The sequence below is a fragment of the Alosa pseudoharengus genome, unplaced genomic scaffold, assembly GCF_046254945.1.
Source record: "Alosa pseudoharengus isolate Yale_2024_CS ecotype anadromous, Long Island Sound unplaced genomic scaffold, YU_APseudo_1.1 YU_APseudo_1.1_scf_23, whole genome shotgun sequence".
NCBI classification, from domain to species: Eukaryota; Metazoa; Chordata; class Actinopteri; order Clupeiformes; family Clupeidae; genus Alosa; species Alosa pseudoharengus.
In genome coordinates, this window is record NW_027468685.1 from 15256172 (window position 1) to 15283623 (window position 27452).

Consider the following 27452-nt stretch of genomic DNA (forward strand, 5'->3'; position numbering starts at 1 on the left):
AGAGACGCAAAACAGAGGACATGTCTGGTCAGTCCTCAAGAACCTCTCAGCTCAGGGTTCCACCAGCTGAACAACAGGTGTAACGCGTCTCTATTTATATTTATATATAAATCTATTTATATACACTTTATAATAACTACACACAATTCATCATTTATTAAGCTTTTGTTACTTATTAGTTAATGGTTTGCTCATCATTAGTCATTTATTTTTCATACTTAATTTATCATCAGTAAAGCATTTGTTCACACAGTTATAAATGGCTTGTTCATAGTAAATAAGCGTATATCTGAAATATGTTAATATATTATTATGAATAAATTATGCAATAATATGTTTTTGATGAAGTAATATTTCCATTATTTAACAGTTGTTACATACACATGCACTAATAATGAGGATACATATTATATAAACCTCTTCCTAATACTATAATTCATGATTAACTCAGGAGTTACAAGTGGTTAGTTAATGATATTTTGTGAGCTCATCTAAAGTGAGGACGTTTTATGCCTTGCAACACATTTACAAATGTGCATTTATTCATTTTAGCAGACACTTTCACTCAAAGCGACTTACACGTGTCAATAAAATTAAAGGGCAAAGCCACATTGGTGGACGCCGGGGCTTGAACCCCCAACTTTACGGTTTTCTGCATGCTCCATATCCACTACACTACCTCTGTCCAGTGGTATTACAACAGTCAATTCAAAAATATAATAGAGATATGCGTGTTTACTATGAACAAACCATTTTTAACTGTGTGTAAACATGATTTACAGATGAGAATTAATGTAGGAATAATGCTTTACAAACAAAGAGTACAGCATTTAATAATAGTTTACAGATGTTTACAGATGATTTCCGGCTTTCACTGTTGTGTCAATCGATTTAATTGACATTTGTATGTCGCTTGTCTGCTAAATGAATAAGTGTGAATGTAATCTTTACAACTCATTTGAAAATGTGTTGCAAGGCATAGAAAGTCCTCACTTTAGATAAACTCACAAAATATCATTAACTAACCACTTGTAACTCCTGAGTTAATCATGAATTATAGTATTAAGAAGTTGTTTATAAAATATGTATCCTCACCCTAACTAATCATTAGTGCATGTGTATGTAACAACTGTTAAATAATGGAAATATTACTTCATCAACAACATATTATTGCAAACTTTATTAAGTATTAACAATAATTGATAAACATATTTTAGATATAGGCTTATTTACTATGAACAAACCATTTATAACTGTGTGTACAAATACTTTATTTATGAGAATTAACATAGTAGCAATGCTTTACAAATGATGAACAAAGCATTTTGTAATAGTTTTCAACTAGTTTATAATGTGAAAATGATTTCATTTATAAGCGGTTGTTTCATTATTAATTAAGTATAAATCATGTACTTACAAACATATTTTTTGATAGGCTTATTTACTATGAACAAACCATTTATAACTGTGCGAACAAATGCTTTACTGATGATAAATTATGTATGAACAAGAAATTACTAATGATGAACAAACCATTAACTACTAAGTAACAAAGGCTTAACAAATGATGAATTGTGTGTAGTATAAAGTGTTACCAATTTTTTTTATTTACTTTTTTGTTTTGTTTTGGAGTTTGAGGAAAGAGAGAGAGAGAGAGAGAGAGAGAGAGAGAGAGAGAGAGAAAGAAAGAGAGACAAAGAGAGAGAGAGAGAGTCAATCTGACAGCACCAAAGAGAGCCACTCAATCTGACAGCACCAAAGATTTGGAAGAGCAGAGGGGTGGGGCTGGAAAAGGGTAGGGGGGGAGACACAATGGGGCCAAGGCTGAAAATTCTTTGGAACGTTTATTTACTTTTTTGTTTTGTTTTGGAGTTTGAGGAAAGAGAGAGAGAGAGAGAGAGAGAGAGAGAGAGAGAGAGAAAGAAAGAGAGACAAAGAGAGAGAGAGAGAGAGAGGGTAGAGGGTGCACAACGGTGAACAAATATTAAATCACGTGTCCCACTCAATCTGAAAGCACCAAAGATTTGGAAGAGCAGAGGGGTGGGGCTGGAAAAGGGTAGGGGGGGAGACACAATGGGGCCAAGGCTGAAAATTCTTTGGAACGCTTTGGGGAGGAGCACGGCATGACGGAAAGCCAACTCTCTCTCTTTCTGTCTATGTCTATGTGTCTATGTGTGTATGTTATGTGTGTGCGTGTGTGTGTGTGTGTGCGCGTATGAGAGAACAGGATGTGTGTGTGTGTGTGTGTGTGTGTGTGTGTGTGTGTGTGTGTGTGTGTGTGTGTGTGTGTGTGTGTGTATGAGAGAACAGGATGTGTGTGTGTAAAAGTTTGTGCATGCTCATGTGTTTGTGTGTGTGTGCACGTTTGTGGGCTTGGCCCTGTTGATAACTGTGAGCCGTATGCTTCAGGTGACAGACAAAGTAGAGTGTTCTGTTCTGTTCTGTTGTTTTTAAGATGGTAGAAATCAGCCTTTGAAGCTCGGGGGTCTAGTCACGACTGGTGGGTGGTGAAAACATGAAAGATGATGTAGACAAGCAGGGAAAAGGGCACATCCAGAAATAGTGTGTGTGTGTGTGTGTGTGTGTGTGTGTGTGTGTGTGTGTGTGTGGAGGAGGGGAGGTCGTCTAACCTGCGAGTAGAACTGCTGCAAGAAGGGCTTCTTGGCTGAAGGCATCATGGCGTCAAGGTGCGACTGCAGGAAGTCAAACTGTTCCGCCAGAAACACTCTGCGTGAAAGAAACACATCATGCATGCCCTTGACTTTTATCTGGATCTCGACTGACACAAAAGATGATGCACTGCCAGTAAGTGTTCCTCTCCTTGTCCAAACAGACACCTTTCCTTTGCTTCATGAACACATTTTCAAGCGGGGGGCATTCTTGGCTGTGAGATCTACTAGAAGGGGTTAAATCGGGCATTATCTCTCATTTTATCCAGTAGGTAGGTAATGCTGCCCTGCCAGGATATCTTAAGGTAGGTAGTAGGTACGGTAGAGTTTATGGATGGCTTTAACTAAAGAGCCAGACATATCTCCAGCAGCAAAACAGATCATTCATATGTAGTGGGGAAAAACTATACATAATATTATGATATTAATATATCAAATATGAATAATGGTGTATTCAAGACAACTCAAATCCCACACTTGGCCCTTTCAAAAGTTATTCTGCTAAAGAGAGCAAAAATCTGGCTTCATCTCTCATTTCTAGCAGAAGGTAAGGGGAATCTAACCATGGCAGGGGTGTAGCTTGTACACGGTCTCAACTAAGAAGCAAATCTCCCGAGGCAACATAGGTAATTTCCTATCCACTGGAAATAATTCAGTATACCAAACCATCATGCAGCCATTACAAGCATTTCACAGGACAAGCAGCTGCCCTCTGCATTAAAGCAGGAGGCCTATGCTAATTAAGGCAATAGAGCTTAACATGACATTATGGACTTGCTGGTGCATGTTTGCTGATGTGAGGGACTTTTTTGTTTGTTTGGGGTTTCAGAAAGTTAATCACTTTGATTTCCCCCCGCTGTTAGTTGCACAAAATCCAATTCTTATCCAAACTCCTGCCAAGGTATAAAGATGAGGGTGAAAAGAGCCATGAAGGAAAAAAACAAAACAAAATCAATAGGCCTTCTGAAAAAACAAACAAAGGCCAGAGCCTGGCCGATAACAACTTCTTTAAAAGGGCCAATCAATGCCCAAACTTTCTTAGCTGTCAAGACCTCAATAATTATGCACATTTAAGGAACACGATCAGGGCAACAAGCTCAACAAGTTCAGCGGGCTAATATTACATCTGAAAGCCGGTGTCTGTTAGCCTGGCTAACGTCAGACATCATCTCATTGAGATGGGGTCTGGGAACTAGACATTCATTTTCTCGTATTCTCGGGTAAAGTCACTTCTGTTGACGTTCAAACAAAACAGAGAGCTAGCTCGCTACTCACTCACCCTCCCTCCTATGTGATTGAAACTCTCCTAAACGCGCATCTCGTCGGTGATTGGCTGGATCAGTTTGTTATGTTTTTATGGTCCAGGCTGGACCAAGTTGTTTTTGTTGCTGTTTTTGGAGCCTGGGCTGTCTACAAAGACAGCGATATAATTATGCTTACAACTGCAACTGAACATACACATCGACTTGAGTTGATTTAAACAGAATAGGGATGACAGACTACAGAAGACACAGCCAATGAGCAATAGAAGCATGGAGAAAATGGAGGAAGATGATCTCGCTATATGAAACTTGATAGCTCTGTGTGTGTGTGTGTGTGTGAGAGTGAGTGTGTATGTGTAAGTGTGTGTGTGTGTGTGTGTGTGTGTGTGTGTGTGTGTTGAACTTGCATCACACCCTCCCCACAGCATTGCACAGGGGGTTGCCAATATGACAGTGAGAGAATACAGAACTGAAAAATCAGCCACCGCTGCAGTGTGCAAATGACAGGAGTTGACACAAAGGCCCTTCCCAGTCATTAAGAATTCATTAACTTGAAAACAGATGCAGTCCGTTCAGTAACTCAGACACACACACACGCACACGCACACGCACACGCACACGCACACACGCACACGCACACACACACACACACACACACACACACACACACGGAGGGAGTGACAGTGGAGGGAGTGACAGTGGTAATGAAAGCAGCAAAATAAAAGGACTTAAATGGGGAATCGGAGAGTTATCACTGGGCAACAGAGGATGAGTTTGAATCAGAATCTCTTCCCATTCATATGTCCAGGGAGTCACTGCAAGACCACCCTTCGGCTCAATCGAGATAAGCTGCCTGTCGCTAATGCATTCTGTTTTGGCTTCCTCACAGACACACATTATCATCATTGTGTTTTAAATAGACATGCATTTAAGAGGGAATTGAGGCCAGAGAAACAGACTGGCGGAGGAGGAAGATGGGAGGCCGGGGGGAGGACTGTTTATTTGCTGTCGGAAATGGACCTCAGCACAAGCCAAGTGTAATTGGACTAGTTTATCAGGTTACTCTTTATCTATTTATTTACATAGTCAATTTTGTTTTGTACACAAACAAAACATAGTGGAAATGCTTAAAAATATCCCCCTTCCTTGTTTTAGCTCAAGCAGCAGTAAATTGTCACCTTCCCTGAGGGCATTATCGATTGCCCTATCTGTGGCAAGAACCACACGAGGTGCCATGGGCAGAGATGTTGGAATGGCTCTGTTTGGAACATGAGTGTGTGAGAGAGAAAGAGTGAGAGTGTGTGTGTGTGTGTGTGTGTGTGTGTGTAGGGGGCGGGAGAAATATATATATATATATATATATATATATATATATATATATATATATAACACCGTTTTCAATGCAATTAAGTCGGAGCAGAGCTGTGCCGTACACCATTCCCTGCAGCTACAACACTCCCTTGCAGAGGATAAAAAAAAGAAAAAAAACATCAATTAAGTTATTTTTGGCCCCCTCCACCCCCCTTTCCGCTGGCCACAGTTGCTCTTCTGCTATCGTTGTCCTTTCCCTCCCCCCATTAAAGAGAAAAAAACCTTCTATGTCCCTCTCTCATTCTCTTCTCTGAGCCATCTCACTGCTGGACTGGCAAGGCGAGGCTGACCAAGCCATCTGGCGACAGGCAGAGAAGGTATCTCTGAGGCTTGGGAAAGATCGAGGAGGGGGGCGGGGGGCTTCCAACGCACTTCATCGATAGCCAAGATCTCCATCCTCAGCTCCTACGCGTGCATGAGGCGGCCGCGAGGCAAGCGCTTGCCAATCGTAGTTTGTTAGTCCAAAACAGAATGGAATTCGAAATGAGTGTGATTAGAATGGGAGTGTGTGTGTGTTTCGAAGAGTATAAGTATAAGTGTGTAAGTGTATTTGTATAAGTTTGTGAGATTGGGTGTGTAGTGACATAAAAAAAAAAAGTGATTTCAAAAAGTTTGGAGACGTGTTGGGAGGCGGTGTCTACAGACTTCAGAGAAGGGCCGAGGCACGAGATGAAGAGGGCTAATTAAATAACGCGGACGTAGTCGTAAAATGGCTGATGGGCCTGGACAGAGACCTTCAGCGCAGGGCAGCGATGTCTGGGGCAAGGGGACAAGCAGACAAATCCAGACAGGACACTTTCGTTAAAGAGCCTCAGGAGTCTCCACGCTTGCCTTATATGGGCAACGCTGGGCACCTGTCAAGTTTCCGTCTTGTGAGTCCACTGCTGTGGCGGTCCCTTTTATGTTGATTTGTTTTTCAATCTGTTTCTTTCAGGACAGATGGACGCACACCATGTGATTCCTTGGTGGAAGGAGATAATATTCCTCTTCATCTTTTTTTTTATCTGTGGGATTCATGGTGGATGAAGTGATGGTGGTTCGAGGTAGTGAGGGGGTTGCGCTTTGATCGTAATGAGATTTTGCCTCAGAGTTCCTCTTACAGAGTACCGGTAAGTGAGAAAACAGAAGCGAGAAACAGCGAGGGTGGGAAGGAGAAATATTGAAGATTGAGAGGAGGGAATCAAAAGCCAATAGGGACATAGCACCAGGCAGGAGGAGGAGAGCTAAAGACAGAAGAATGGAGTCAGAGGAGCACGAGAGGAGAGAATAGAGCGGTGGTTGGCATTAACAGAGACAGAGATGGACAAAACCAGGGAGAGGAGAGGAGAGGAGAGGAGAGGAGAGGAGAGGAGAGAAGAGGAGAGAAGAGGAGGGGGGAGAGGAGAGGAGAAGAGAGGATGAAGGAGATGGTGAAGAACAATCAGAATGAGTATGAGGGCCAGGTAGGTGGGTACAGCAACTCAGAACATGAAATTGTACTTCAGGTCAACCAGATGTGGTACAGCCAATAATATCCGAAATACACAAAATGTGGCAGGTGGATATGGCTACTCACAGGGACTCGGTGGCCACCACTCTCTGGGCGAGGCCGTAGAGCGTTCCACTGGAGGTCAGCACCACCATCTGGCTCAGGTGGGGGCTGGGAACCTTCTCCCGGCGTTCCTCAGGGGGACCATGGGGACCCATGCTCTCCCCGCTGGGCTCCTGAGTGGACACACACACACACACACACACACACACACACACACACACACACACACACACACACACACACACACACACACACACACACACACACACACACACACACACACACACACACACACACAGTTAAGTATTAAAAATGCTGAATGCTATTCCTGCCAACACCTTTATGGGTGAATGGGTGTAAATATACATGTAAGTGTGTGGTATGTTTCTCTTCACAGTGAATTTTCACCAACATGGCTATTTATCTAGTGTTGTCATGCTTAAAACAGAAGACAATTCAATCTGTCCTCCTTTATGTTACAGAGCAAAGTTCTTTTTTGTATGCCACACACACACGTAAACAAATCCTGACAGATCACCATCATATCCCCAGAGATGAAAACCTACAAACAAACATGGATGAGATTCTATTCATGGCTTTATTGACACAGCTTTCCATGGTCTATTTAGAGCTGGGATTCGTAACACTGGGTCTGAGTCTACAAGGGTATTCTTTTGACTTTGAAAAATATGGAATGAATGTGCATGGAGGCGGGGGAAAAAAAGAAAAGAAAGGAAGAATCTCAAAGGCAGAGAAAATGGGATTACATCATTTCCTCCCCAATCTCTGCTCCCCTCATCTTCCATCTAGCTGTCTGAAGAAAGGTAAAGTCTTTGTTACTTAGTTTGATGCTCACTAAGACGCACAATAACACCCAGCATTTACATTCACTGCATCTAGCAGCAGCTGCATATGATGTACTGTAGACTTCACCGTCAAAGCCTTCATGATTTCAAACACCTTGTTTACTATAAAAGAACATGCAAGCATGGTAAACAACATGCAAACAGCATCCTGTTCCGCTCAAGTAACATTAAACGCTACAGTAGGTTTGAAGAGTTTCATTTAGAGGGATCTGCCGATACACACATTAAGGTCATAAGGTCAGAGCGGCAAAAATGAAAAGTACTGAACTTGTGTGTGACTAAGACGCTTTTTTGTAAGCTCTAATTGACCCTACATAACATCATGGAGATGAAAAGACAAACGGATTTATGACACATCCAAAAAAAGACTTGATGACATTTTTGGAGAGTTTGTCAGGGATTAAAATGCCATGTGTAACAATGACAAGCTTGTCACACTTTTCAGAAATGCCAAGGCGCATAGACAAAAAATGGACGGAACCATTCCATAGGACTTGAATGGAGAGAAGTGAGGTCCATTTGATTTGAACCAGTTTTCAGTTGGACATCATTTGCATTGTACAGTCTCAGCTCAGTTTGGTGACAGATGCAACAGACTGAAGCATGATGACTTCTCTGGTAGCGACATCCAGAAAATTATGACTGACATCAGAATGTGCAGAGTGCCATGTGTTTGAGTGCAGCTTTTGGTAGGTATCCTGTTTAGACATAGTACCAATGTAACAAAACATCACTGAATATTTTCCTAATGCTTTCCTCTATGGCTCTTACCTATTGGCTTTCCCCCAGATTCCCGAGTTGACAAGTGTTTCCGAAGCATTTCTCAATTGAGCAGCACAGCAGAGTAGGCCTCTTGTCACGTGCTTATCTTGGGCCATGTCCAGCTTTGGCTTTGTTCTTCATTTCAATGTTATTTCTGCTTAAATAACCGAAAATCAAATGTATTCCCCACCAGAACATGTATGGGAAGCCTGGGAAATGCTTGTGAACAGGGCACCACCACAAAAAGACCCTCATCCAGCCACTAACACACGGGCCAGGAGGGACAAAATCAATACCAATCTCCCAGGTAATGAACCAACGTGATATCATTACATTAGCTCCCCTCCCCACACACCAAGCCAATCTCCGCTGAAACCTAGCCCATCAGACACACTACTGGCAGAGCCATGTTTAGCACCCCCAACCAGTGTGAAAATAACCCTATCACACGCTACTACTCCGGTGGGAACAGAGTATAAAATGAGTAACAAACAAAAGGGAATTGAAAAGAAAGACCCTGTTCAAGTGCAGACTACAAAACCCTGGTCTCTCTCCATACAACCAAACTCATTGTCAGTATAGCTTACCTAAGAGAAATATAACTTCTGGGTCAGTAATACTGGGTCAGTCCCCATATAGCAGCATTAGCAGCAGTATTATTTGTTGCTACCAGAATGTCATCCATCGCCCCTAACTTAAACTACAACAGTCTTTAAAAAACAGAATCATACATTTTCAGGCACAGGAACGACACAAGCGAGGCTCATGCTTATTGGTCAGGTGAGAGGGAGCAACTGAGAAGGTCGCCATGGCGGCCAAACGTTGCAGGAATTTAACAAGCTGCAAGGATAGCTAGGAAGGAGGATTTGTATGCATAATGCATCCCTTTGTATGCATAATGCATCCCATTCCCTATAGAAGGGAAAAAGGACAAATATAATAAGCCTTGATTTAGTAGTCATCATTAAGATATGTGAACTTATACGGTTATACAGTTTATAAGCTGTAACAACCTTAATGGTGTCAGTAGTAAACAATGAATTACCCAGCTTCGAGATACCAACACATTTTCCTTAAGTAGGATCTTATTTCAGGTCAATAGGAGACAACAACAAACTAAGTGGTCACAGACATAATGGTTCCCATGGGAGAGTGCGGTGTTAAATAAAGATTTACTCCCTACGTCCTGACTATGGCAAGGTGGTCTGGCCATATCCTGTGCAATCCATTGAGGAAAACCTAGGATCTGCTTTGCACAACATAAACATGATTGAGGTGCAGGACTTATGGAAACTGTCCAGAAAATCCATTAAGTCTTTTTCTTCAATGTGGTCCAAATGTAAATGATTAAAGTAGACTCGGAAAATAACAGTGATTTACGATTCTCTCCTACTTAACCACTTGACAATGGTCCTTTTATTCCCCAACAGAACGTAGATATTGATTCCGGTAACACGAGGTTAACAAGAGGTTGACCAGAGGTTTGCATATAGTTTTTGCAAGGAAATTCTGTTACATCTAAAATACACTATCAATCTTTCATTGGCTATAATAACTACATTTCCAATGTACTGAGAGGGTTCATGAACTTGACCCCTTTATAGCGCCCTCTATATTTATTGACACCCCAAGTAAAGTTGACTTAAAACAGGTATGAAAAAAAATCATCTTTTGGTGATTTATCTTAATCTCAGAATGAAAACAATGAGGAAAAATCCAATCTTGAAGGGAAGCAAATCCTGAGTAAAAAATAATGTCTCATAAAGAAATTAATATTTTTTTTAACAAAAGTACATGTGCCACAATTATTGGCACCCCCTAGAAAATCTTATAAACAAAATGTAACAGAAGCCTTTTTCCATTAAACTTAATTTTCCATTCAACTTATTTAAGCTGATCAGAGTGTCTGTGCATTTTCAGCTGTAAAGAAGTGCAAGTCTGAGGTCTGAGTCAGAGCATAAAGCTTGAGATGTCACTGTTACTGAAACTCATTAAAACGGCATTGAAAGGGAGCTACAGTGTGCAGATTTATATATATATATACATATATATATATATATACATACATATGTTCTAATAAGCTGCTTTCAGACCTACAGTAGGTGTAAGCCCGCATGTTCTGTGGATGTCAAGCGGTTGGGCCGTATATCTGAACAACATAACTGGCCATTTGGAATTCCGCTCATTATGTAAATGAGCTCGCGTCTGAACGAAGCGAAGAACATGCAGAGATTCTGTTCATGCGCGTGTTCAACCACACGGAGATTCTGCTCATGTGCGTAAGTGTCGTTCACACATAATGTCCGCATGTTAGCATCATATCTGAATCACATGAAGGGTCGGACCTCCGTTTAACAAAGATCCGCATATACTGCGGAGGATGTGTCTGAAAGAAGCTATAGATTATTTAGAGGGCATATCAGGTAAAAGCCTTTCCTGTCATTTAATTATGTAAATGGCTGGATTTACCAAAATGCTACAGGGACTGTGTCTGGAATTGTGTTCTACAGTACCATCACTTTTTAAAAAGTATTTTAAGTTTTATCTTTTTGAGAAATCTTCAGTAATAGCAGGGAGCCATGCGTAATACAGAGCAAAATCAGTCGGTCAAAATGGCATATTTATTAGATACACTGCATAAAATAGATTTGTAATTAATTTTAGGAAATGTATATATATATACCAGTTTCCCCTACAAATATCACATACTGTTTCCCAATTCACTCTAGTAATGCCCTCAGGAATAGTCAACTTGAAAAAGCTCCATGAAAAAAGAAAATGCTGTAGGGCACATGAAATATTAATGCAATGTTTACTAAATGGATAACATACAGCAGAACATGAAATTATATCAAACCCTGGCTAATTCCGGCACCTCTCATTAAACATTAATGAATTTATATGAGTCATCGTGAGCTTTGGCATTCAGATTGATTTTCTCATCTATTTGTCTTACACATATAGGGGAGATATACAATCATGGAAATTGGATTAAAAGGCCTTATGACACATTAGCAGGCAGATTAACGTCACCTCAAGGGATCCTCACTTGCTGAGATCGCAGCACTGTCACCGAATCACCACCACCTCCACCACTACCTCGGGTCACTGTTCATAGAGGTCAATGCTACGTGAGCATTTTAAATGTGTAAGGACGGATGAGCCGCTGATGAGCCCTGAGCTTGATGTCATGATGAAGACCGTATGTCTGCGTCTGAAGGTTAAGGTGGACACAAGGGCCGACTCAGCAGGGTGAGAGCTGTCCTCCTACATCATTCAGAATTAAGTCTCCCATATTACCATCCGGTGCTTCTGCCAGCAGATCTTGGTCAAACTTTAACTTTACATGCAGGGTGTGTTATTTGTATGTCGTGGGTCGAGTATTTGACATTTTGAGAGGCTTCTTTATTGAATTGGGTTGGCATTTTTTAATCACATAAATTGTTGGGTTAAAAAATGTTTTTTATGTTCCCGAAGCTAATGGCACTTGAAAGCAACACCCACCCAAAAAAGAAGCTGAACTTTCCATTACTCAAAAGAGAGTGTAGCGAAGGATTTGCAGGAAAGAAAAATTCTCATCACAGCAAATGGATTTAACCACACACTGCAAGATCAAAACAGCACTTGTATATCCCTACTGCACTGACAAGTGTCTTCAGCAACAGGAAAAGGAGGAGTCAGAGTAATCACCATTTCTTCTGACATGTAAAGCAACTGGAAATACACTGAGGAAACGGTGCAATACTACCCTGACAAATGAGAAATTAGTCATGAGTACCAAGTACAAGTAAAAAAAGAAAATATCGGCAACCGATGAAGCAGATGAAATGTTGCCTAACCTCAAAGGCGTATCAACTTCGAATTCAGACCTTGCAAAATACTCAGAGGAAAATGCTTAGTACATAGTGATAAACAAGCTAGATTAAAAATACAATTTTGACATCAGGTTACCCCAGGGAAACTAGTATTGCCTCAGATGTGTTGAATGAGATAAATAATGAAATTAGCATTTTACTGTTGCCTACGAAACCCTCTCCTTGAAATATACACAGTTTGTCAACATTCAACACCGGCTATTGAGTGCTTTGTCAATATTTATGCTAGACATAATCCTCTTATTCTCATATATGCTAATATAAGACTGTTTCTAATTGAAATGCCCCCCAGTTTAAAACGCCATTCATAATTATGCAAAAGCCACAAAAGTTGCCTTCAGCGTGACTGACATGAAAAAGCAGCCATTTTCCAAAGTTGGGATTTGGAACACATTCACAAACTTGGAAAATTACATAGACAAATAAAAAAGGAGGTTAGAATAAAACTATAAAAAAGGCGCGCTTGACAGACATAGCCAATGTGTTGCCAGATGGGTAGCCTTTCGTCGCATGAGAAGCTAAAGATTTCTCTCCTCCGTAAAGAAAAGGAAGAGAAAAAAGAAACTGGCTATGGCAGGGGCACAAGCTCTAAGATTTAGCAAGAGACTCTGCAAACACAACACAATTGAGTGAATCACTGCACCGACAACATGGAAAGACAACATTTGGCGCTCCCAAAATCAGGGGGGAAGTAGAGCCAATGTCAGGGATGACGTGCACAATCATGCCAGAGGACCCATTCCGCAAAAGTTTGTTTATAGCTTGCACTTTTGATAAGACTAGGTCTTTTCAAATGTTTGGGCACATAGTGCCTTTTTGGCAAGAAAAATCTCCAAGGAGAACTAGATCATGATTATTATTTAAAATGCCAACTGAGAAATCTTACAGTCAACTTTATACCTGGAATGAACAACAACAACACCAACACAATGACTAATTTAATAGATCCAGCATCAAGAGGCATCAGAGAGTCCAGCCTCGCTAGAAACTCATTTTCATAAAGATTTTAGGGATTCATTAAAAGCATAAATACTCATTTGGAAACCAGGGTCATGCTAGCAAAACCTCTCCCCAAGTTCTGCCTCATATCAAATCATTTAAAGAACACAGAATTCCAAAATGTCATGACGCACGAGCCCCATTTGTTAACATTCATTTTTCAAAGTCACAGCCACCCCCATTTTATTTTTTTGTAACCGAGAGAATGTGTCCAGCATGGTGAACGATCAATCACCATCACTGGAAATGTGAAGTGCCACACTACTCGCTGCCGCCTAGAGCCGGTGGGCAGAGTGAAACACCAAAAGCAGCAACCACCCACCATGGCAGCCCCAGAGAAGATTCAATATGGATTCTCTCTCAATGGCAACACCTCTCTAAAAACAAAACTGTGGCACAAACAAATTAAAATAAATAAAGGAAACAAACAAAGGGGGAAATAGCCATGTATTACTTCCTCAAATCCACCTGAAACTTAGACATCATTACTGTACTACCAGCTCATGGCTCAGGTGTACACATTTTTTAAAAAAATGCTGGGATGTGCACAATGACCTCTTCTAACTCAAGTGCTCACATGTAGTGTGTTTCCATCCAACTCATGTGAATTAGTGATGCGCATCCGTGGTAATGCGCATAAATAAAATGTGCATTAGTCAGCGTTTCCAACACCTATTGATTCTAAGTATTTTGGGACACTTCGCCTATGTTGAGTGAAATGGACGCCCTCCTCTCTGCGGTCGGAATAGACTAGGCCCTATAGGCCTAATTCATTCCTTCATTTTGAAATAATTTAATATCGATCAGAAGGAGAAGGCGGAGAATGTTTATATTGTGCAATCGGGTGTTGGCAGCTTCCCATCGCCGGAGACCGCCATACACTTGGGAATGACCAAGGTCTCGGCAGTTTTTTTGTCAAATTTGGCACTTCACTGTAGAGCTTTATTTCTATCATTTCACGAGGGCTTGGGCTGGGCTCGGGCTTGCGCGGTAGGCTAAATGAGCGGTCAGGTGATGCGTTTCGGTTAGCTGTGAGAAAGATGCAGAAATGGATGCTTAGGAGGTGAAACAGAGGCTGGCCTCTTGTGACTGGCGTTTTAGTTGCACCGGCAAAGAAAGCAAAGTCTGAGGTGTGGAAAAGTTTTGATCATGTGCATAATGAGAATAATGAGCCAGTGGTTATGTAAAATCCAAAGGATGCAACATTCTGTAGAACGACAGGGAATTCGTCGCTGATAAGGCATGTTGATCAAAGCTGTCAGTGCCCATCAGAATCACATCGTTTGTTAGGCTACAGCAACAAAATCAAACCTTGCAAAGGTGAAACAAATGGTTACGGAGAAGAAGTGAGTCAGCTTTCGCTGTAAAGACATTAGGCCTTTTAATATTGTAAATGGCGAGGGGTTTGAAAAGCTGGCGCAAGAACTAATTAATGTCGGGGCTGCGTATGGGAGGGTTCCCGCAAACTTCAGAATGCTGAGAGGACTTGGGCTATTTTATTTCTTTGTTCCAACTTCCAAGTGGCCTAGGCTACGTTAGTCAAATGTTAGTCAAATGTTACTCATTCTTGACAAAAGGCAAAAGAGCTGCGTGCGTGCGGACATTTGAATAATGTTGGGCTGTAAACGGGTTCGGGCTTTTAAAAAGCTGTCAGTCTCGCGCTCGGTCAGGGCTCGGGCTGATTTCTGTGGGGCTCGGGTCTTGTTGGGCCTAAATTGTAAGGCCCGATTATAGCTCTACTTCACTGACCAACAGTGGGTGGAGACCTTTAGATTCACAAGTCAGGGTTTGAAGAATTATGACGAATGATAGACCTGGCTGTTGCCACTTGTTGTCGGATGCCTATCCCAACAAACAAGCCATCGCATCTATCTATCCATAAATTGCAGGAACGTCTGTCTGTCTGTCTGCGTGTCGTTGGTCCGTTCGATTTCAAACTTGGCAGGTGTCTTGCTACTGGCATGCGTAGTGTCTTGCTACTGGCATGAGTAAGTGCAGTGCATAGTTTGACATTGTTTGGATATAAAAAGCTAAATATATCGTTATATGTCGGTAAAAGAAGCACAAGTTGGCTTTCTCCGCTCTACCATAGCCACCCTCTCACACAGCACTGCGCGCAGGACCAGAGAGAGGAAAAGCGGAGATTTGGCAGCACTAAATCACGGTTAAAATGCAAGATGTTTGATTATCATCTCTGACCTCAACAATAAAGACTTCCTGTATGTTTGCTTGCATGAAATGATTACACAGATTTTGAAACAACACGCCAACAAACAGGGGTATGTAGTGGCTATTCAAAATTACATGAAAAGTACAGTATGTGCAATAAACTGACGCTTTGAATAGCCCAGGCTACATTGAACGTGAGACTTTGAATAAACAAACTACATTTCCAACTGCAAGGTCCCAAATTGAAACAAGCGATAGGCTAATGGTCCTGAATTTAATGTTTCAGAAGACAACAAGTGGCAGACAGAGCAACGTCACTTACCAAACACTGCTTTTGAGTCACATCGTTGCAAATGTCAAACGATCACAAAATTGGCTTGTCTTCACTATTAGGAAAGTTATGAAATAAGCCTTAACTCAAAACATTTCTTATGCCATTCTGATCTGTAGAAATCACATGCAGTCATGCCTAAATTCTGCTTACTGCACATTAATTATAGTTTTTCCCTATCATCCTATTGTTAAAGCAGGCATACCTGCGGGCATGTAATCGGGCTACAGGTTTTCTACAGGAATGGTATGTTTGAACGGGCACTGCACTAGTTGTATAAACTTGCGATGTGTGCCAATAGTTGCTGGCGAAAACTTTAGCGTCAGCAAAACAACTGTGCACCGATGTGTGTATTCAGTTTGTTTTATTCTACGGAAACAAGCAAGAGAACACATCAAGTTGCCTAATGTTATAGGGAAGCGCCAGAGATTGCTGAGATTCTCTGAAGGTTACGTCATATGATGCGAATAAACCGTTTCCATCAACTTTATTCGCATTATACCTTATGCGCATTGAGAGTTAATCCACCCCCCTCTAGCGAATCAAATATAGATGCGCATTAGGATTTTTGATGCGCATTTCACGTGTTTCCAACCGGGATTTCTTATTCGAATAGATTAAATGCGCAATAGGAAGTTGGATGGAAACACGCTAATGGTCAGAAGCACGCATTTGTGTGGCAATTATGTGAGAGGTGGTTCTATTGCAGTTTCAGGTCCATTAAAAAATGGAAACAGAAATCAATAACACTAACTCTACTGAGAAATATATGAACCCTCTGCCTCTCCATCACAATGACACCAGTCTGTCGAAAACATGTATGAAAGGAGTTTTGGATTCTTCACAGCCATTGACTGCATAGCAAAAAGTAATATCAAGCACTCCAAAATCAATAGCTAATCTGAGGCAATGCTATTTTTTCTCATCGCAACTTTGAGGCTGTTATTTCTTTTCCTTACTTTTTTTTGTCTTACTATGAATAAACTGAAAGCAGTGATATTCCGCATTGGGTATTTGAAGCTTATTAAAAATGAAATCAGATAACACCTGCAAGAAAATGTGCTAGAAAAAGGCTTTATTCTCTGTGGATGGGGAACAGTGAGTTTTAATCTAGTGAGAGGTAGAAGATTTGAAAAAGGCCAATAGAAAAGATGTGGAGAAAAAAAAAGATGGTCTAATCCACAGTGTAAAATGCACTTTTGATTATGTGGCCCTCAGACTCAACAGAACCATGGTAGCCTAGATGCAATGCATATTATTTGTTCCCTCAAGAACCGAATGCTTGCATAACCAATTGTTTTACATTGGTCTCTAAAAGCATGCACATGTTTAACCCATTTACTCCTAAAATGCCTGCTAAAAACGCCTATAGAATCCTTTGGCATTCTAGACTAAATAACCTTATTTCCTGAGGGTTTTCTGAAAACATACTAAAAATTGTCAACATCTACCAAAATGTAATATCTAAGCCTCTGTAGCACCTAGAAACATGAAATAAAAAGCATGCTGTGCTATGCAGCATCCAGCGGGAGATTCTATGTTGCGCTATGCAGCATCAGGCTGGAGATAGAATGTTGCGTCATGCAGCATCCAGTGCGAATGGGTTAAGGAAGCTTATGCAAATCATTAATCTCTCACTGCTTCATTATTATTCCTTATGCATTGACACCACTTACAAAGCACTCATCAGAATCAAATTGTCTCCATAAACAAACCAAGTCAACTCAGCTAAAACATAATGGTGCTAATACCATCAAATATGCTAAGTCAATGAGTGATAAAGGCTTATGAAGCAAATTCCAATGAATCGTCCTATAAAAAGACCTCACTAATCAAGTGAGACAACAAATTATCCATGTGTCTTTCAGTTTGGACATGACAGAAAATGTGCTAAGGGAATACAACCTGGGAATATCAAGATGATAACCATCAGCATTTGACCTATTTTCTAATATGAGGTGCCTTCACACAATAATAGCCTGTCTCCACAGGGAACTTGAGCCCAGAAAAAGCCTTCTGGCCAACCAGCTGAGACACACTGCTGTTTCCTGACATGCCATCACGAGCCAGGCGTTGGACTGTAGCTCCGGCCAAATTCTCCCCAGTCATTTCCTCAGCCCATTTGCTTGAATTAAGTCCAACTTCTGACATCTTCCCAGTGCCTGTCCGTGGAGCCAGCTTCCTAATGTTTCCATTAATTTCTCTCCCAATTATCCCATTCTAGCCTTTCTATCCCTCTCCACTATTTAACCCCCCCCCTCTTTTTTGTTTCTTTTTTTGGCCAAACAGCCCCTCTATCAGCTCCACACACAAAAGAACCATTTTACTCCATGTCCTCCTCGCTCTCCTCTGACACAGTCTGTTCTTTGGACATTATTAGGGCAGCGCGTTGGTACATTGTCACACAAATTAACTCGCTGTCTTTGTGTAGGTTTGTGTGGTTGCCGCGGACCTTCTCCCACCGCCGCCGAGCCCGAGGTGAGCCAGGGCACCAGATCCCGCCAAGGGGCTCCCATGGCGTTCGTCTGGGCCATCAGCATTGTTTAGCCCCGGGGCCCAACCCACTGGCCTACTAATTGCTGCGTTAACTGAAACCCGCTAAAGTGCGGGTGGCATCGTTGCCCACACTGGAGACGAGGACGAGTCCCATTACTCTAATTGTTACGACAGCCGTTTTGACCTCGTGATTAAAAATACATGGCCTTGAGTGATTGCGGTCCAAAGGATCTCTGGGTGTACAGGAGATCAAACGGGGGCAAATCATGGAAGCCAAGTAATGATTGGCCAGAGGAGGCTGATGGCCAGAAGCCTTTAAATAAGTCCTATAAGGCGTTTACATGAAGTCACTGAAACCATATGTCTACGGCTTGAAAAACTACTGGAAACAGGGGTTCAAGAAGGTCAGCATTGTTATTTTTTATTTTGAGCTGCTGCAGTGAAACAAATGGTCTGTTGACAATGTGCATTCATCCACTAGTAATAATAAATCTATTAAAAGGGACTAACACTAAACCACCTGGCTCTGCCTTTACACAACATTTTCACCGTAACCATGGAAAAAATATTCACACTCAAAAAAACAAATGTAAGTCATATCTTTTGAAGATGCAAGACCTTCTCCTTCATTCTCCAGACATACAGTATGAGAGAGTCTGCACCTAATGTTCTGAACACCAACATCAAAGAACAGGAGCTTATCCATCTCTGCTTAATGACCAGAAATTAAGCTCTGGAGTTTGCTCACAGAAACAAAACTTATCTCAACCCCCACCACCAAGGGAAAAGGAAAGGACAAGGAGATAAAGGACTCAGCTTTCTGAGCAGAGTGCAAATAGCCGAGGAGTTTGAGGTTAATGCCAACACACACAAACACTGTCTGTCAGCCCACAAATGATCAAAGTGTCTGCAAAATAAACCAAGGACTTCGTGTTCTTCTGCAGCTAAGAAAATGGAGCCTAATGAGATAATACATAAGGCCTGCAATGCATCCTTCTAATGTGAAGGATGAGACACCATTTTGATGACAAGGGACGCTTGAGACCCACTGTATGCTGTTGGGGCTCATCATATCTCTATCGCTCAGCAATATTGAAGTTTATTGCCTCTCCCCACCTCAACAATCCCAATGACGACCCTTCAGGGATGTTTCATTCTGGCTCTGTTCGGGACCAAATGTTCTCATATGTGCGGCAGCACTCAGTTATTTTCGTGTCATGGTTAGGATCCAAACACATTGTGAACAGAGCTTATTCACACATGTTGCCTCCTGGTTGCAGCTGCAATCCAATGCGTAGTTCTTTCCAAAAGTACACTCCGGCATCGTCTGGACAAACGCCTGCTCCAGGAACGTTAAGTAACGCTTATCCCATCACTGAGCGTTATGGAAAAGCGCTGGCAGTAACAGCGTTCGTCTCGTCATGCCTTGGTATATTCTGGGTTTGGCTGACTGGTGTTGAAGTCTTTTTCTCTGAGGGCCAGTAAGGCCCATAAGAGAGTGATTAAGCAACATGTCAGTCAAAGGCACTGGGGAGTGTAAAGGGAGTTGCCTTGGGCAAACACCTGAGGATCTCATGTGTTGGAGCCTGATGTCACTCTGTGGCTTCGGTCAAAGGCAAACAAGAAAGAAAAAAAAAGAGCCAGCTTTCTTTCCATTTATCGACAGAACAAAAACAAAAATGAAATAATATAAAACAGAAAATGAGATATGAAACAGAAAATGAGGTATAAAAAAGAAAAGAACAGAAATACAAACAGATCTTTCTGAAAGGTCCTGTCTTGGCATTAGTGAAAGGGTGGCACTCGCTTCAGTAAGCTTCCAATGTCCTCTGGAGTGGTATGACTGGGGTTGATCCGATGAGTCAACACACACAATGGGCTCAACAGGAAATGTCAAAAAGTTTGATGTAATGAAATGCACAGTGCACACGTGTCAAATATAATCTTAAGAAACCTTGCATTGACCCAGGAAAAAATTAGCACCCTGCCTCTTCAGATTAATCAGTCTGACCACACATCAAAAACACACAAATGAGCAAAGCATGGCTTTAATTCTTAAGAAAATGCTGTCGCTGCCATGCACTGTTCATGCTTTTGCTTTGCTAAAGCTTTTATTCAGGGTATTGAATCCACTGCAACTGCCCTAGATTTTGTTTAGCATACATTTATATAAATTAAATTTGCTAGCAGATGCTTTTTTAATGAAGTAAACTTTGAGTACAGGTATGGGATTATATATTATAATATACATGTTTGACCGATGAGTGTACTCCCAGGACAACATACTCATGCGCTTGGCATTGTCAACATACACTGCTGTATCAGTTGAGCTACAGCAAGACTTCGGTCTTCAAATCACAGAGAGTGAGGGTCTTTCGCTTCCTCCAGATTGCTGATTTCATAGCCGAGAAAAGTGGACGAGAGAGCTGGTTCAATTACCATCAGTCATTCCTAAGCTCCAGCTTCCTCGTCTTCTGCTAATACTCTGAAATCGCTTCTCATTACGCTTATGTCGAAAATAATTAGAGTCTTCATTTTGCATTTGTGTGACACCAGGAGCCAAATCACAGCTTCTTCACAGGCTGCCCACCCCTCCCCAAATCTGACCAATCATCTCAATAAAATCTGTGTCGTATCGCCTGGAGAGATTTCACTCAAACACCCACAAAAAGGCAGACACACTACCTGACCAATCATCTCAACACAATCCATGAAAAAATCGCCTGGAGCTCTATTACACACACACACACACACACACACACACACACACACACACACACACACACACACACACACACACACACACACACACACACACACACACACACACACACACACACACACACACACACACACACACACACACACACACACACACACACACACACACACACACACACACACACACACACACACACACACACACACTTCTTCTCGCCCAAAATGGAAGACTTTATTCTGAAAGTCATATGAAAAAGAGATTGAAATCAGCCAACATCAAACTGCATTTGGCCACAGCCAGAGGTGTTTTGTCACCTTCTCCCCCTTGGCGTCACAGAAGTCAGCCAATCAAAGTGCGTGTGTTAATTAATGAGAACACTCGCTCTCAACGGGATGCACAAGTCGCGGCAACCGTTCGTCTGGATGGTAAAACGATCTACCAGTTCATTCCCAGGACATGCATGACAAACTGTCAAACCCGTGGACCGTGCATCACGGGGACCCATGCGTCGCTCTCCCGTCTCTCGTCTCTCTCTGTGAATGCATATTTACAGAGTTATTTTTAGAGTATGCAAACACATGGATGCTGCCATCCATACTGCTCGCCCTCCCACACAGCTGTTTTGAAACATTATCCGTCAGATGGACGCGGCGCAAATTGAATCTGTGTCGGATTAGATCACACTGCAACCCACATTTTTTTTTAAAAACGACCCCCTGCAGGTTGGCATTATTTAAACATTAAAACAGCTGATTGAGAGGCAAGCTCCTCTGGTTACATATCCCGGTGGGCCACATACTCAATAAGAGAGACAAACAGAGAGGCAGAAAGAACATGAGAGAGAGAGAGGAAAAAAAGGTAAGAGGTAGGATAACAGAGTGAGATTAAACACAGAGAAACCGAAAGAGAGAGAGAGAGAGAGAGAGAGAGAGAGAGAGAGACATAGAGACTGTGAGAGACACACAAACAGAAAGCAGGGACCGATTCTCCACCTCCCAGCTTGAGTGAGGATTGCAGTGCCAAGGCATAATGTGGGAGACTTTAACCCAACCACATGCTTGAGGTTAACCGCCAACACACATGGCTCCCAGGCTGTATGCCCAGCCAGGCTCGTGGGCACAGGCCTCCCTGGCTATGCCCAGTGGACAGGAAAAAAAAACATCAGTGACCACCAGTCTGAATTCTAGTTGGTCACTGATCTGTCTACAACCCAAAAAGCTTCTCAGCCTCTCTTTTACCCCTTGACTCTCTCCTAAAAATTCACATGAACCTGTATGTGTTCCCTAGAGAATAAACATTTACCCATCTGATTAGATCCTGAGTTGACTTACATTTGCAATCAAACTGGGCTTTGAGTCTGGCAAAGGAACCCATGGCTTGGCCACGGGTTGCTCCGCTGGGCAAGCGATGGATGATGGCTGGTTTATCACGTCCGCCAAACCTTCAACACCGCAATTTCACAGTTGACTTCCAGTGTCCATCCGCCAAAAAGCGAGAGATCAGGCTGTCACCACAGTGTGGCGAACAGTGCAGAATCAGTGTTAAGATACTGACCAGTTGGATCTTCCTAGATTTAAAATAGTACCTGACTTTCGTACAAGACTTGTACACATTCTGGGTTGCTGCTGGATCACTCAGTTGAGTCATGTTTTGACTGATTCGCTGAGGTGCTAGTTTACAAGTAAGAGCGACAAAAAGTGCTTTTTGCTTAGATCAGATTGTGATCAAATCAGAAGTATTTGACAGTGTTCTCCTTTTTGCCTCTGCATGGACAGACAATGGCAGTCTCAGTAGCACACCAAACAAATTTTTGACACAACGACATAACTCCATTTTAAAATCCTAAAAGCAACTGTTGCATCACTGCGCCTGTGTGTCTGGGAAAACGTCTTTTTTCAACACATCTAGTCTCTCTCTTGCTGACACAAAGATCCACTAACACCAGCACACACACCATTTTCAAGGTTTCAAAGTTTTGCTACAGATTAAGTCACTCGGCAAGAGGCTCAACGAATTCCAGATTCTAAACACGGATGATTCTCTGCATGGCCGTGACAGGGAACAGCATGACAATAAATGGCAAAAGATGGAGAACTTCACCGAAAGCAATTGGTAGATAAGGTTTAGGGTTACGAATACAATAGTTAATTATTCAGAGTGCCTTTCTTTCTACCAAAGCAGCCTGTGGACTCAGGCAACTATGGCAAATCAGAGATTCTCTCCCCTCCTGCCAGGATGTCAGCAGGAATAAACTAAACGTGTAATACAGCCAACAGCTAGATGTGAGGCACGGCTGACAGTGATAAGTTCTTTTTCTCGTCCCTGGGTGGAGATGGCTGTCTGGCACACAATCCCAGGCGGGAGAGCAGGCAGGCATGGGCGATGACGTACACGAGATGAACACTGCCTCCTGCCGCCACGTGACACCTGAGAGATGACTAATGTTTCTCCCCCCGTGGCTTCATTGCTTCTCTTCCATTCTGCAACGTTACGAGTCAATCAGCTTACAGGGGGAAACAAAAGGCAGTTGACGGGAAGGGAAGGGAGGGGATCGGGGACTACACCACATGGGGCTTTACCTCTCCACTTAGGCAAGTGTGACGAGTAATTAAGCTCTTAAGCGCCTCACGAGAAAAGGTCGTCCCCCCCTACACCAGGATGTGCCCTCGGGTGCAAAAATCGTGAATTTCATCTACATGCTTCGAAGGACTCACTTTTAAAATACATCAAGTACATTACACGGGGGAAAAAAGACTGCTCAAAGAGAAAAAAAAACATAAGCCCAATGTTCATTTTTAATTCATGAACAATTCATCTCGCAGATCTGATTAATACTCCACATTGAACACGCAGTGTGCAGTTAAAAAGGATAATACGATTATCACCCTTGATTTTAAAAATAGAGACAGATACAAATAGCTACTATTTACGAGAACAAGGAGAACATTGAACAGAGGGCCTGGGTATCCAAGGAAATAAATTATTAATTACAGTGCATTTGACAAAAATAACATTGGGGGGAAACGACTTAAAAGCTTTCTTTAATACTTCTCTCCTTCCAACACTCCAGCCAATAGCAGTTATCCCGATATAAGCCACAGTCCTCGGCAGGGAAGAGGAAGCAAAGCCAACAGCGTCCAGACCCCGCTGTGCTGGCGATAAAAATTTCAACAGTTTTTAATTCACATGTCTGCAGTTTGACCACTGTTATCTCCTCTATCATCAATCGCTTCTCTCTCCATCGGCATGGCCCTGACATACTCTCTCACTCATGTTCTCTCTCTATTTTTGTGCAGCTATGGCTTTCCTCTCCACCAATTCACTTTAATCACCTGTTTGCTTCATATTCCTCTTCCTATTCTTTCCCTCCTGTCCCCAGTCACTACAACTCCCTCATTCACTCTCTTCTCTTTCTCCATCTCTCTTCTCTTTCTCCATCGCACTTCTCTTTCTTGGTCTCTCTTCCCTTTCTCTGTCTCTCTTCCCTTTCTCCGTCTCCCCGTCTCTCTTCCCTTTCTCCGTCTCTCTTCTCTTTCTCCTTCTCTCTTCTCTTTCTCCATCTCCCTCATTCACTCTCTTCTCTTTCTCCATCTCTCTCTGTTTCCTCTGGCTCTGCACACCAGATATGGCCTTTATCCGCTCTACAGTATGTTATGATTGTAGACCAGCTTGTCTCTTCACAGCTCTCAAGCCTGCCGTCAATCTTTTTTTGTCTGATTTACGATCCCATTAGACGGACAGCAAAAAGGGCAGGGAGTCATGGTGTGCATTTAACGAGGTGGGATATTTTCCACTGTTGCTGTGATGTGGGTCTCTCCCATTCATTCACTGTAGAGATTTTTGTGCAATCTTTCTTATTCCAGTGGTGCCCCCCAATGGCAAGTGCTGAACAGCCAGGCTTGTTTGATCCACCTGCAAGGGGGGGGGGGGGGGGGGATGTAATGGACTGTGGATGGTTGGCCAGCAGGAGGGTCTGCAGCTGGCTTTCAAGTGAGGCCCGATTTGATCTTATCTGGCAGGAGCCCAGTGGACTCTTGCTCTAGTTCTCTCATGAAATAGACAACTGGGTTGATGGTTTTGTAAACTCCATCCAAAAAGAAGAGGTGGCCAAAAATAAAACAAGATGGCCGCTTGGGATGAAGTTTCCTCACCTCCTTTGGCCTTGCGATGGCGAAAGTGCGAGAATGTTTTCTCAGTAATACCCCCCCCCTCTTCTTTTCTGCTTAGAAACGCAACCCAAAAGCTGCAAATGTTGCATTATTTCATCAGACAGACTCCCCACTGTCCTGACAATCCCCCACCTCCCCAAGATTGTCTAGGTCACACCCCTCTCCTTTCATCCCCTTTAAATCATTCCCCCTGGTCAGAGGACACAAGCGCCTGCTGACTCATTTCAAAACACTCGCCACTCGTGAAACATTCTCATCCATCTCTGCTGATGCGACTTGACACACACACACACACACCCACGCGGTCGCCTCAGCCATCTGTGTCGAGAGATCTCAGGCACCTGTTAAATTACAGCTTTGTGGTGGCGGGCTTATCAAGTAGCTGTCAGACAATTGACATGAGTTAGTGAGCGGAGCAGCAGAGAGGAAACATAATACAGTCAACAGGTTGACTCTGGCACGGCTGTGGCCCAGATCTGGGCCTAACAAACCAAATCTGACCCTGATCAGGCTCATATCCACACCCATTTCTGTTAACTGATATGAGGAGGTCTTGTTGATGAAACGCTAAGATGCACAGTAGAACTAAATGAAGGCAAAGGTTAAATAAAACTTTAAGAAAACCTTAAAAGGGGGAGAGTGAAAGAGACAGAAAGAAAGAAAGGAAGAAAGAAAGAAAGAAAGAAAGAGGAGGAACGAAAAAAAGGAGCGAGCGTGAGAGTGGAGAAAAAAAAAAAGACAGAAAGTAAGGAGGACAGAAAGAGAAAAAGAAAAGTAAGGCTAGAGAAGAGAGAGAGCACTTTGATGAAATGCCCAATCCCTTCTTTATCACCACCTAGCTACTATCCAGCCCCAGCAGGCCAGAGAGATAACAGAAAGAATTTCACCAAAACCCTCTCCTCTTCACATTACCGTGGCAACCCCTCCAACTTCTCCCCTCATCTCCCCCCAAAAGCAGGCAGCCAACCCAGCTCGGGCTGGAAGCAGAGGGACAGACCCCATCTGGTCCATATAGCCCTGGCTTTAGCCATTTGACAAGAGGAGAGGATGGGAAGAGCTCTGCCGTTTTTGTATGTGCACTAATGGGTGCTGTGTGCTGTGTGTGTGTGTGTGTGTGTGTGTGTGTGTGTGTGTGTGTGTGTGTGTGTGTGTGTGTGTGTGTGTGTGTGTGTGTGTGTGTGTGTGTGTGTGTGTGTGTACATGCACTTACCTGTATATGGTGTGTAGATGAGACAGACAGGTAGATAGACTGAGAGATAGAAAGAGACAATGGATGTCTATGTGTGCAAGTGTGTGCAGGTGAACATAGAGGGTGAGTGTGTGTGTGTTTGTGTGAGAGAGAGATACAGAGACAAAAAGAGTGAAAGATTGTGTGTATGTGTGTGTGCAGAGAGAAAAATAATGTGCGTGTGAGAGTGTGTGTCTGTGTTTCTGTCTTAGTCTCTAAGGGGTATGCGTGTGTGTGTGTGCGTGGGAGTGTGTGTAGGTGCGGTGTCAGCCAGGTCACTGCCCCCGGGGGCCCTAATGGACGACACGGTGGAGAGCACACATCATTTATTTAAGACCCGACGGCTCCATTTAAGTATGCTCTGGCCAATTAAGGCACCTGTTGGTGCTGCTCTGTACCGGGCTGGGTGGGAGGTGAGTGTGTACGTGTGTGTGTGTGTGTACGGGTGTGTCTGTGTATGGGTGTGTCTGTGTACAGGTGTGTCTGTGTACAGATGTGTCTGTGTGCGTGTGTGTCTGTGTGCGTGTGTGTCAGAGTATGTGTATGTGTATGTCTGTGTGTGTAAGTGTGTGTGTGTGAGGGGGCAGGCAGGGTGATGATGACCTCTGATGAGAATGATGGGTTGTGTTGGTGGGGGGGGGGGGGGGGGGTGGGGGGCGATAATTTTCCCAGAACAGAGCACGAGCAACAGGGGGGGGGGGGGGTGGGAGTGGGAGTGAGAGAGAGATAATGAGAGATGGAGTGAAAGAGAGGGAATAGGAGGAAACACACTTGACAAAGTAAGACAGAGAGACAGAGACTGACACAGACACTGCGACAGTCCCAGTTGTCAAGAGAGTTGTGTGAAAAACAAGAGAGAGAGAGAGAGAGAGCGGGAGAGAGAAAGAGAGAGAGAGAGAGAAAGAGAGGGAGAGAGAAAGAGAGAGTGTGATGGAGGGAGACAGACAGAAAAGGGAGACAGAGAGGATGGGCTGAGAGGATCAGGGAGGGGGTGGTGGTGGT

The 27452-nt window shown here is 42.8% G+C and overlaps 1 protein-coding gene across 1 annotated transcript in view; it reads right to left on the reverse strand.

Moving 5' to 3' along the window:
• vps50 (VPS50 subunit of EARP/GARPII complex) overlaps window positions 1-27452 on the reverse strand; it is a 138578-nt gene that overhangs the window by 17837 nt on the left and 93289 nt on the right. Inside the window, exons 23-24 of the mRNA XM_076301733.1 lie at window positions 6858-7006; window positions 2631-2727 (exon numbers count right to left, since the gene is read on the reverse strand). Coding sequence (XP_076157848.1) covers window positions 2631-2727; window positions 6858-7006 — 246 coding nt within the window. The remainder of the gene's footprint in view (window positions 1-2630; window positions 2728-6857; window positions 7007-27452) is intronic.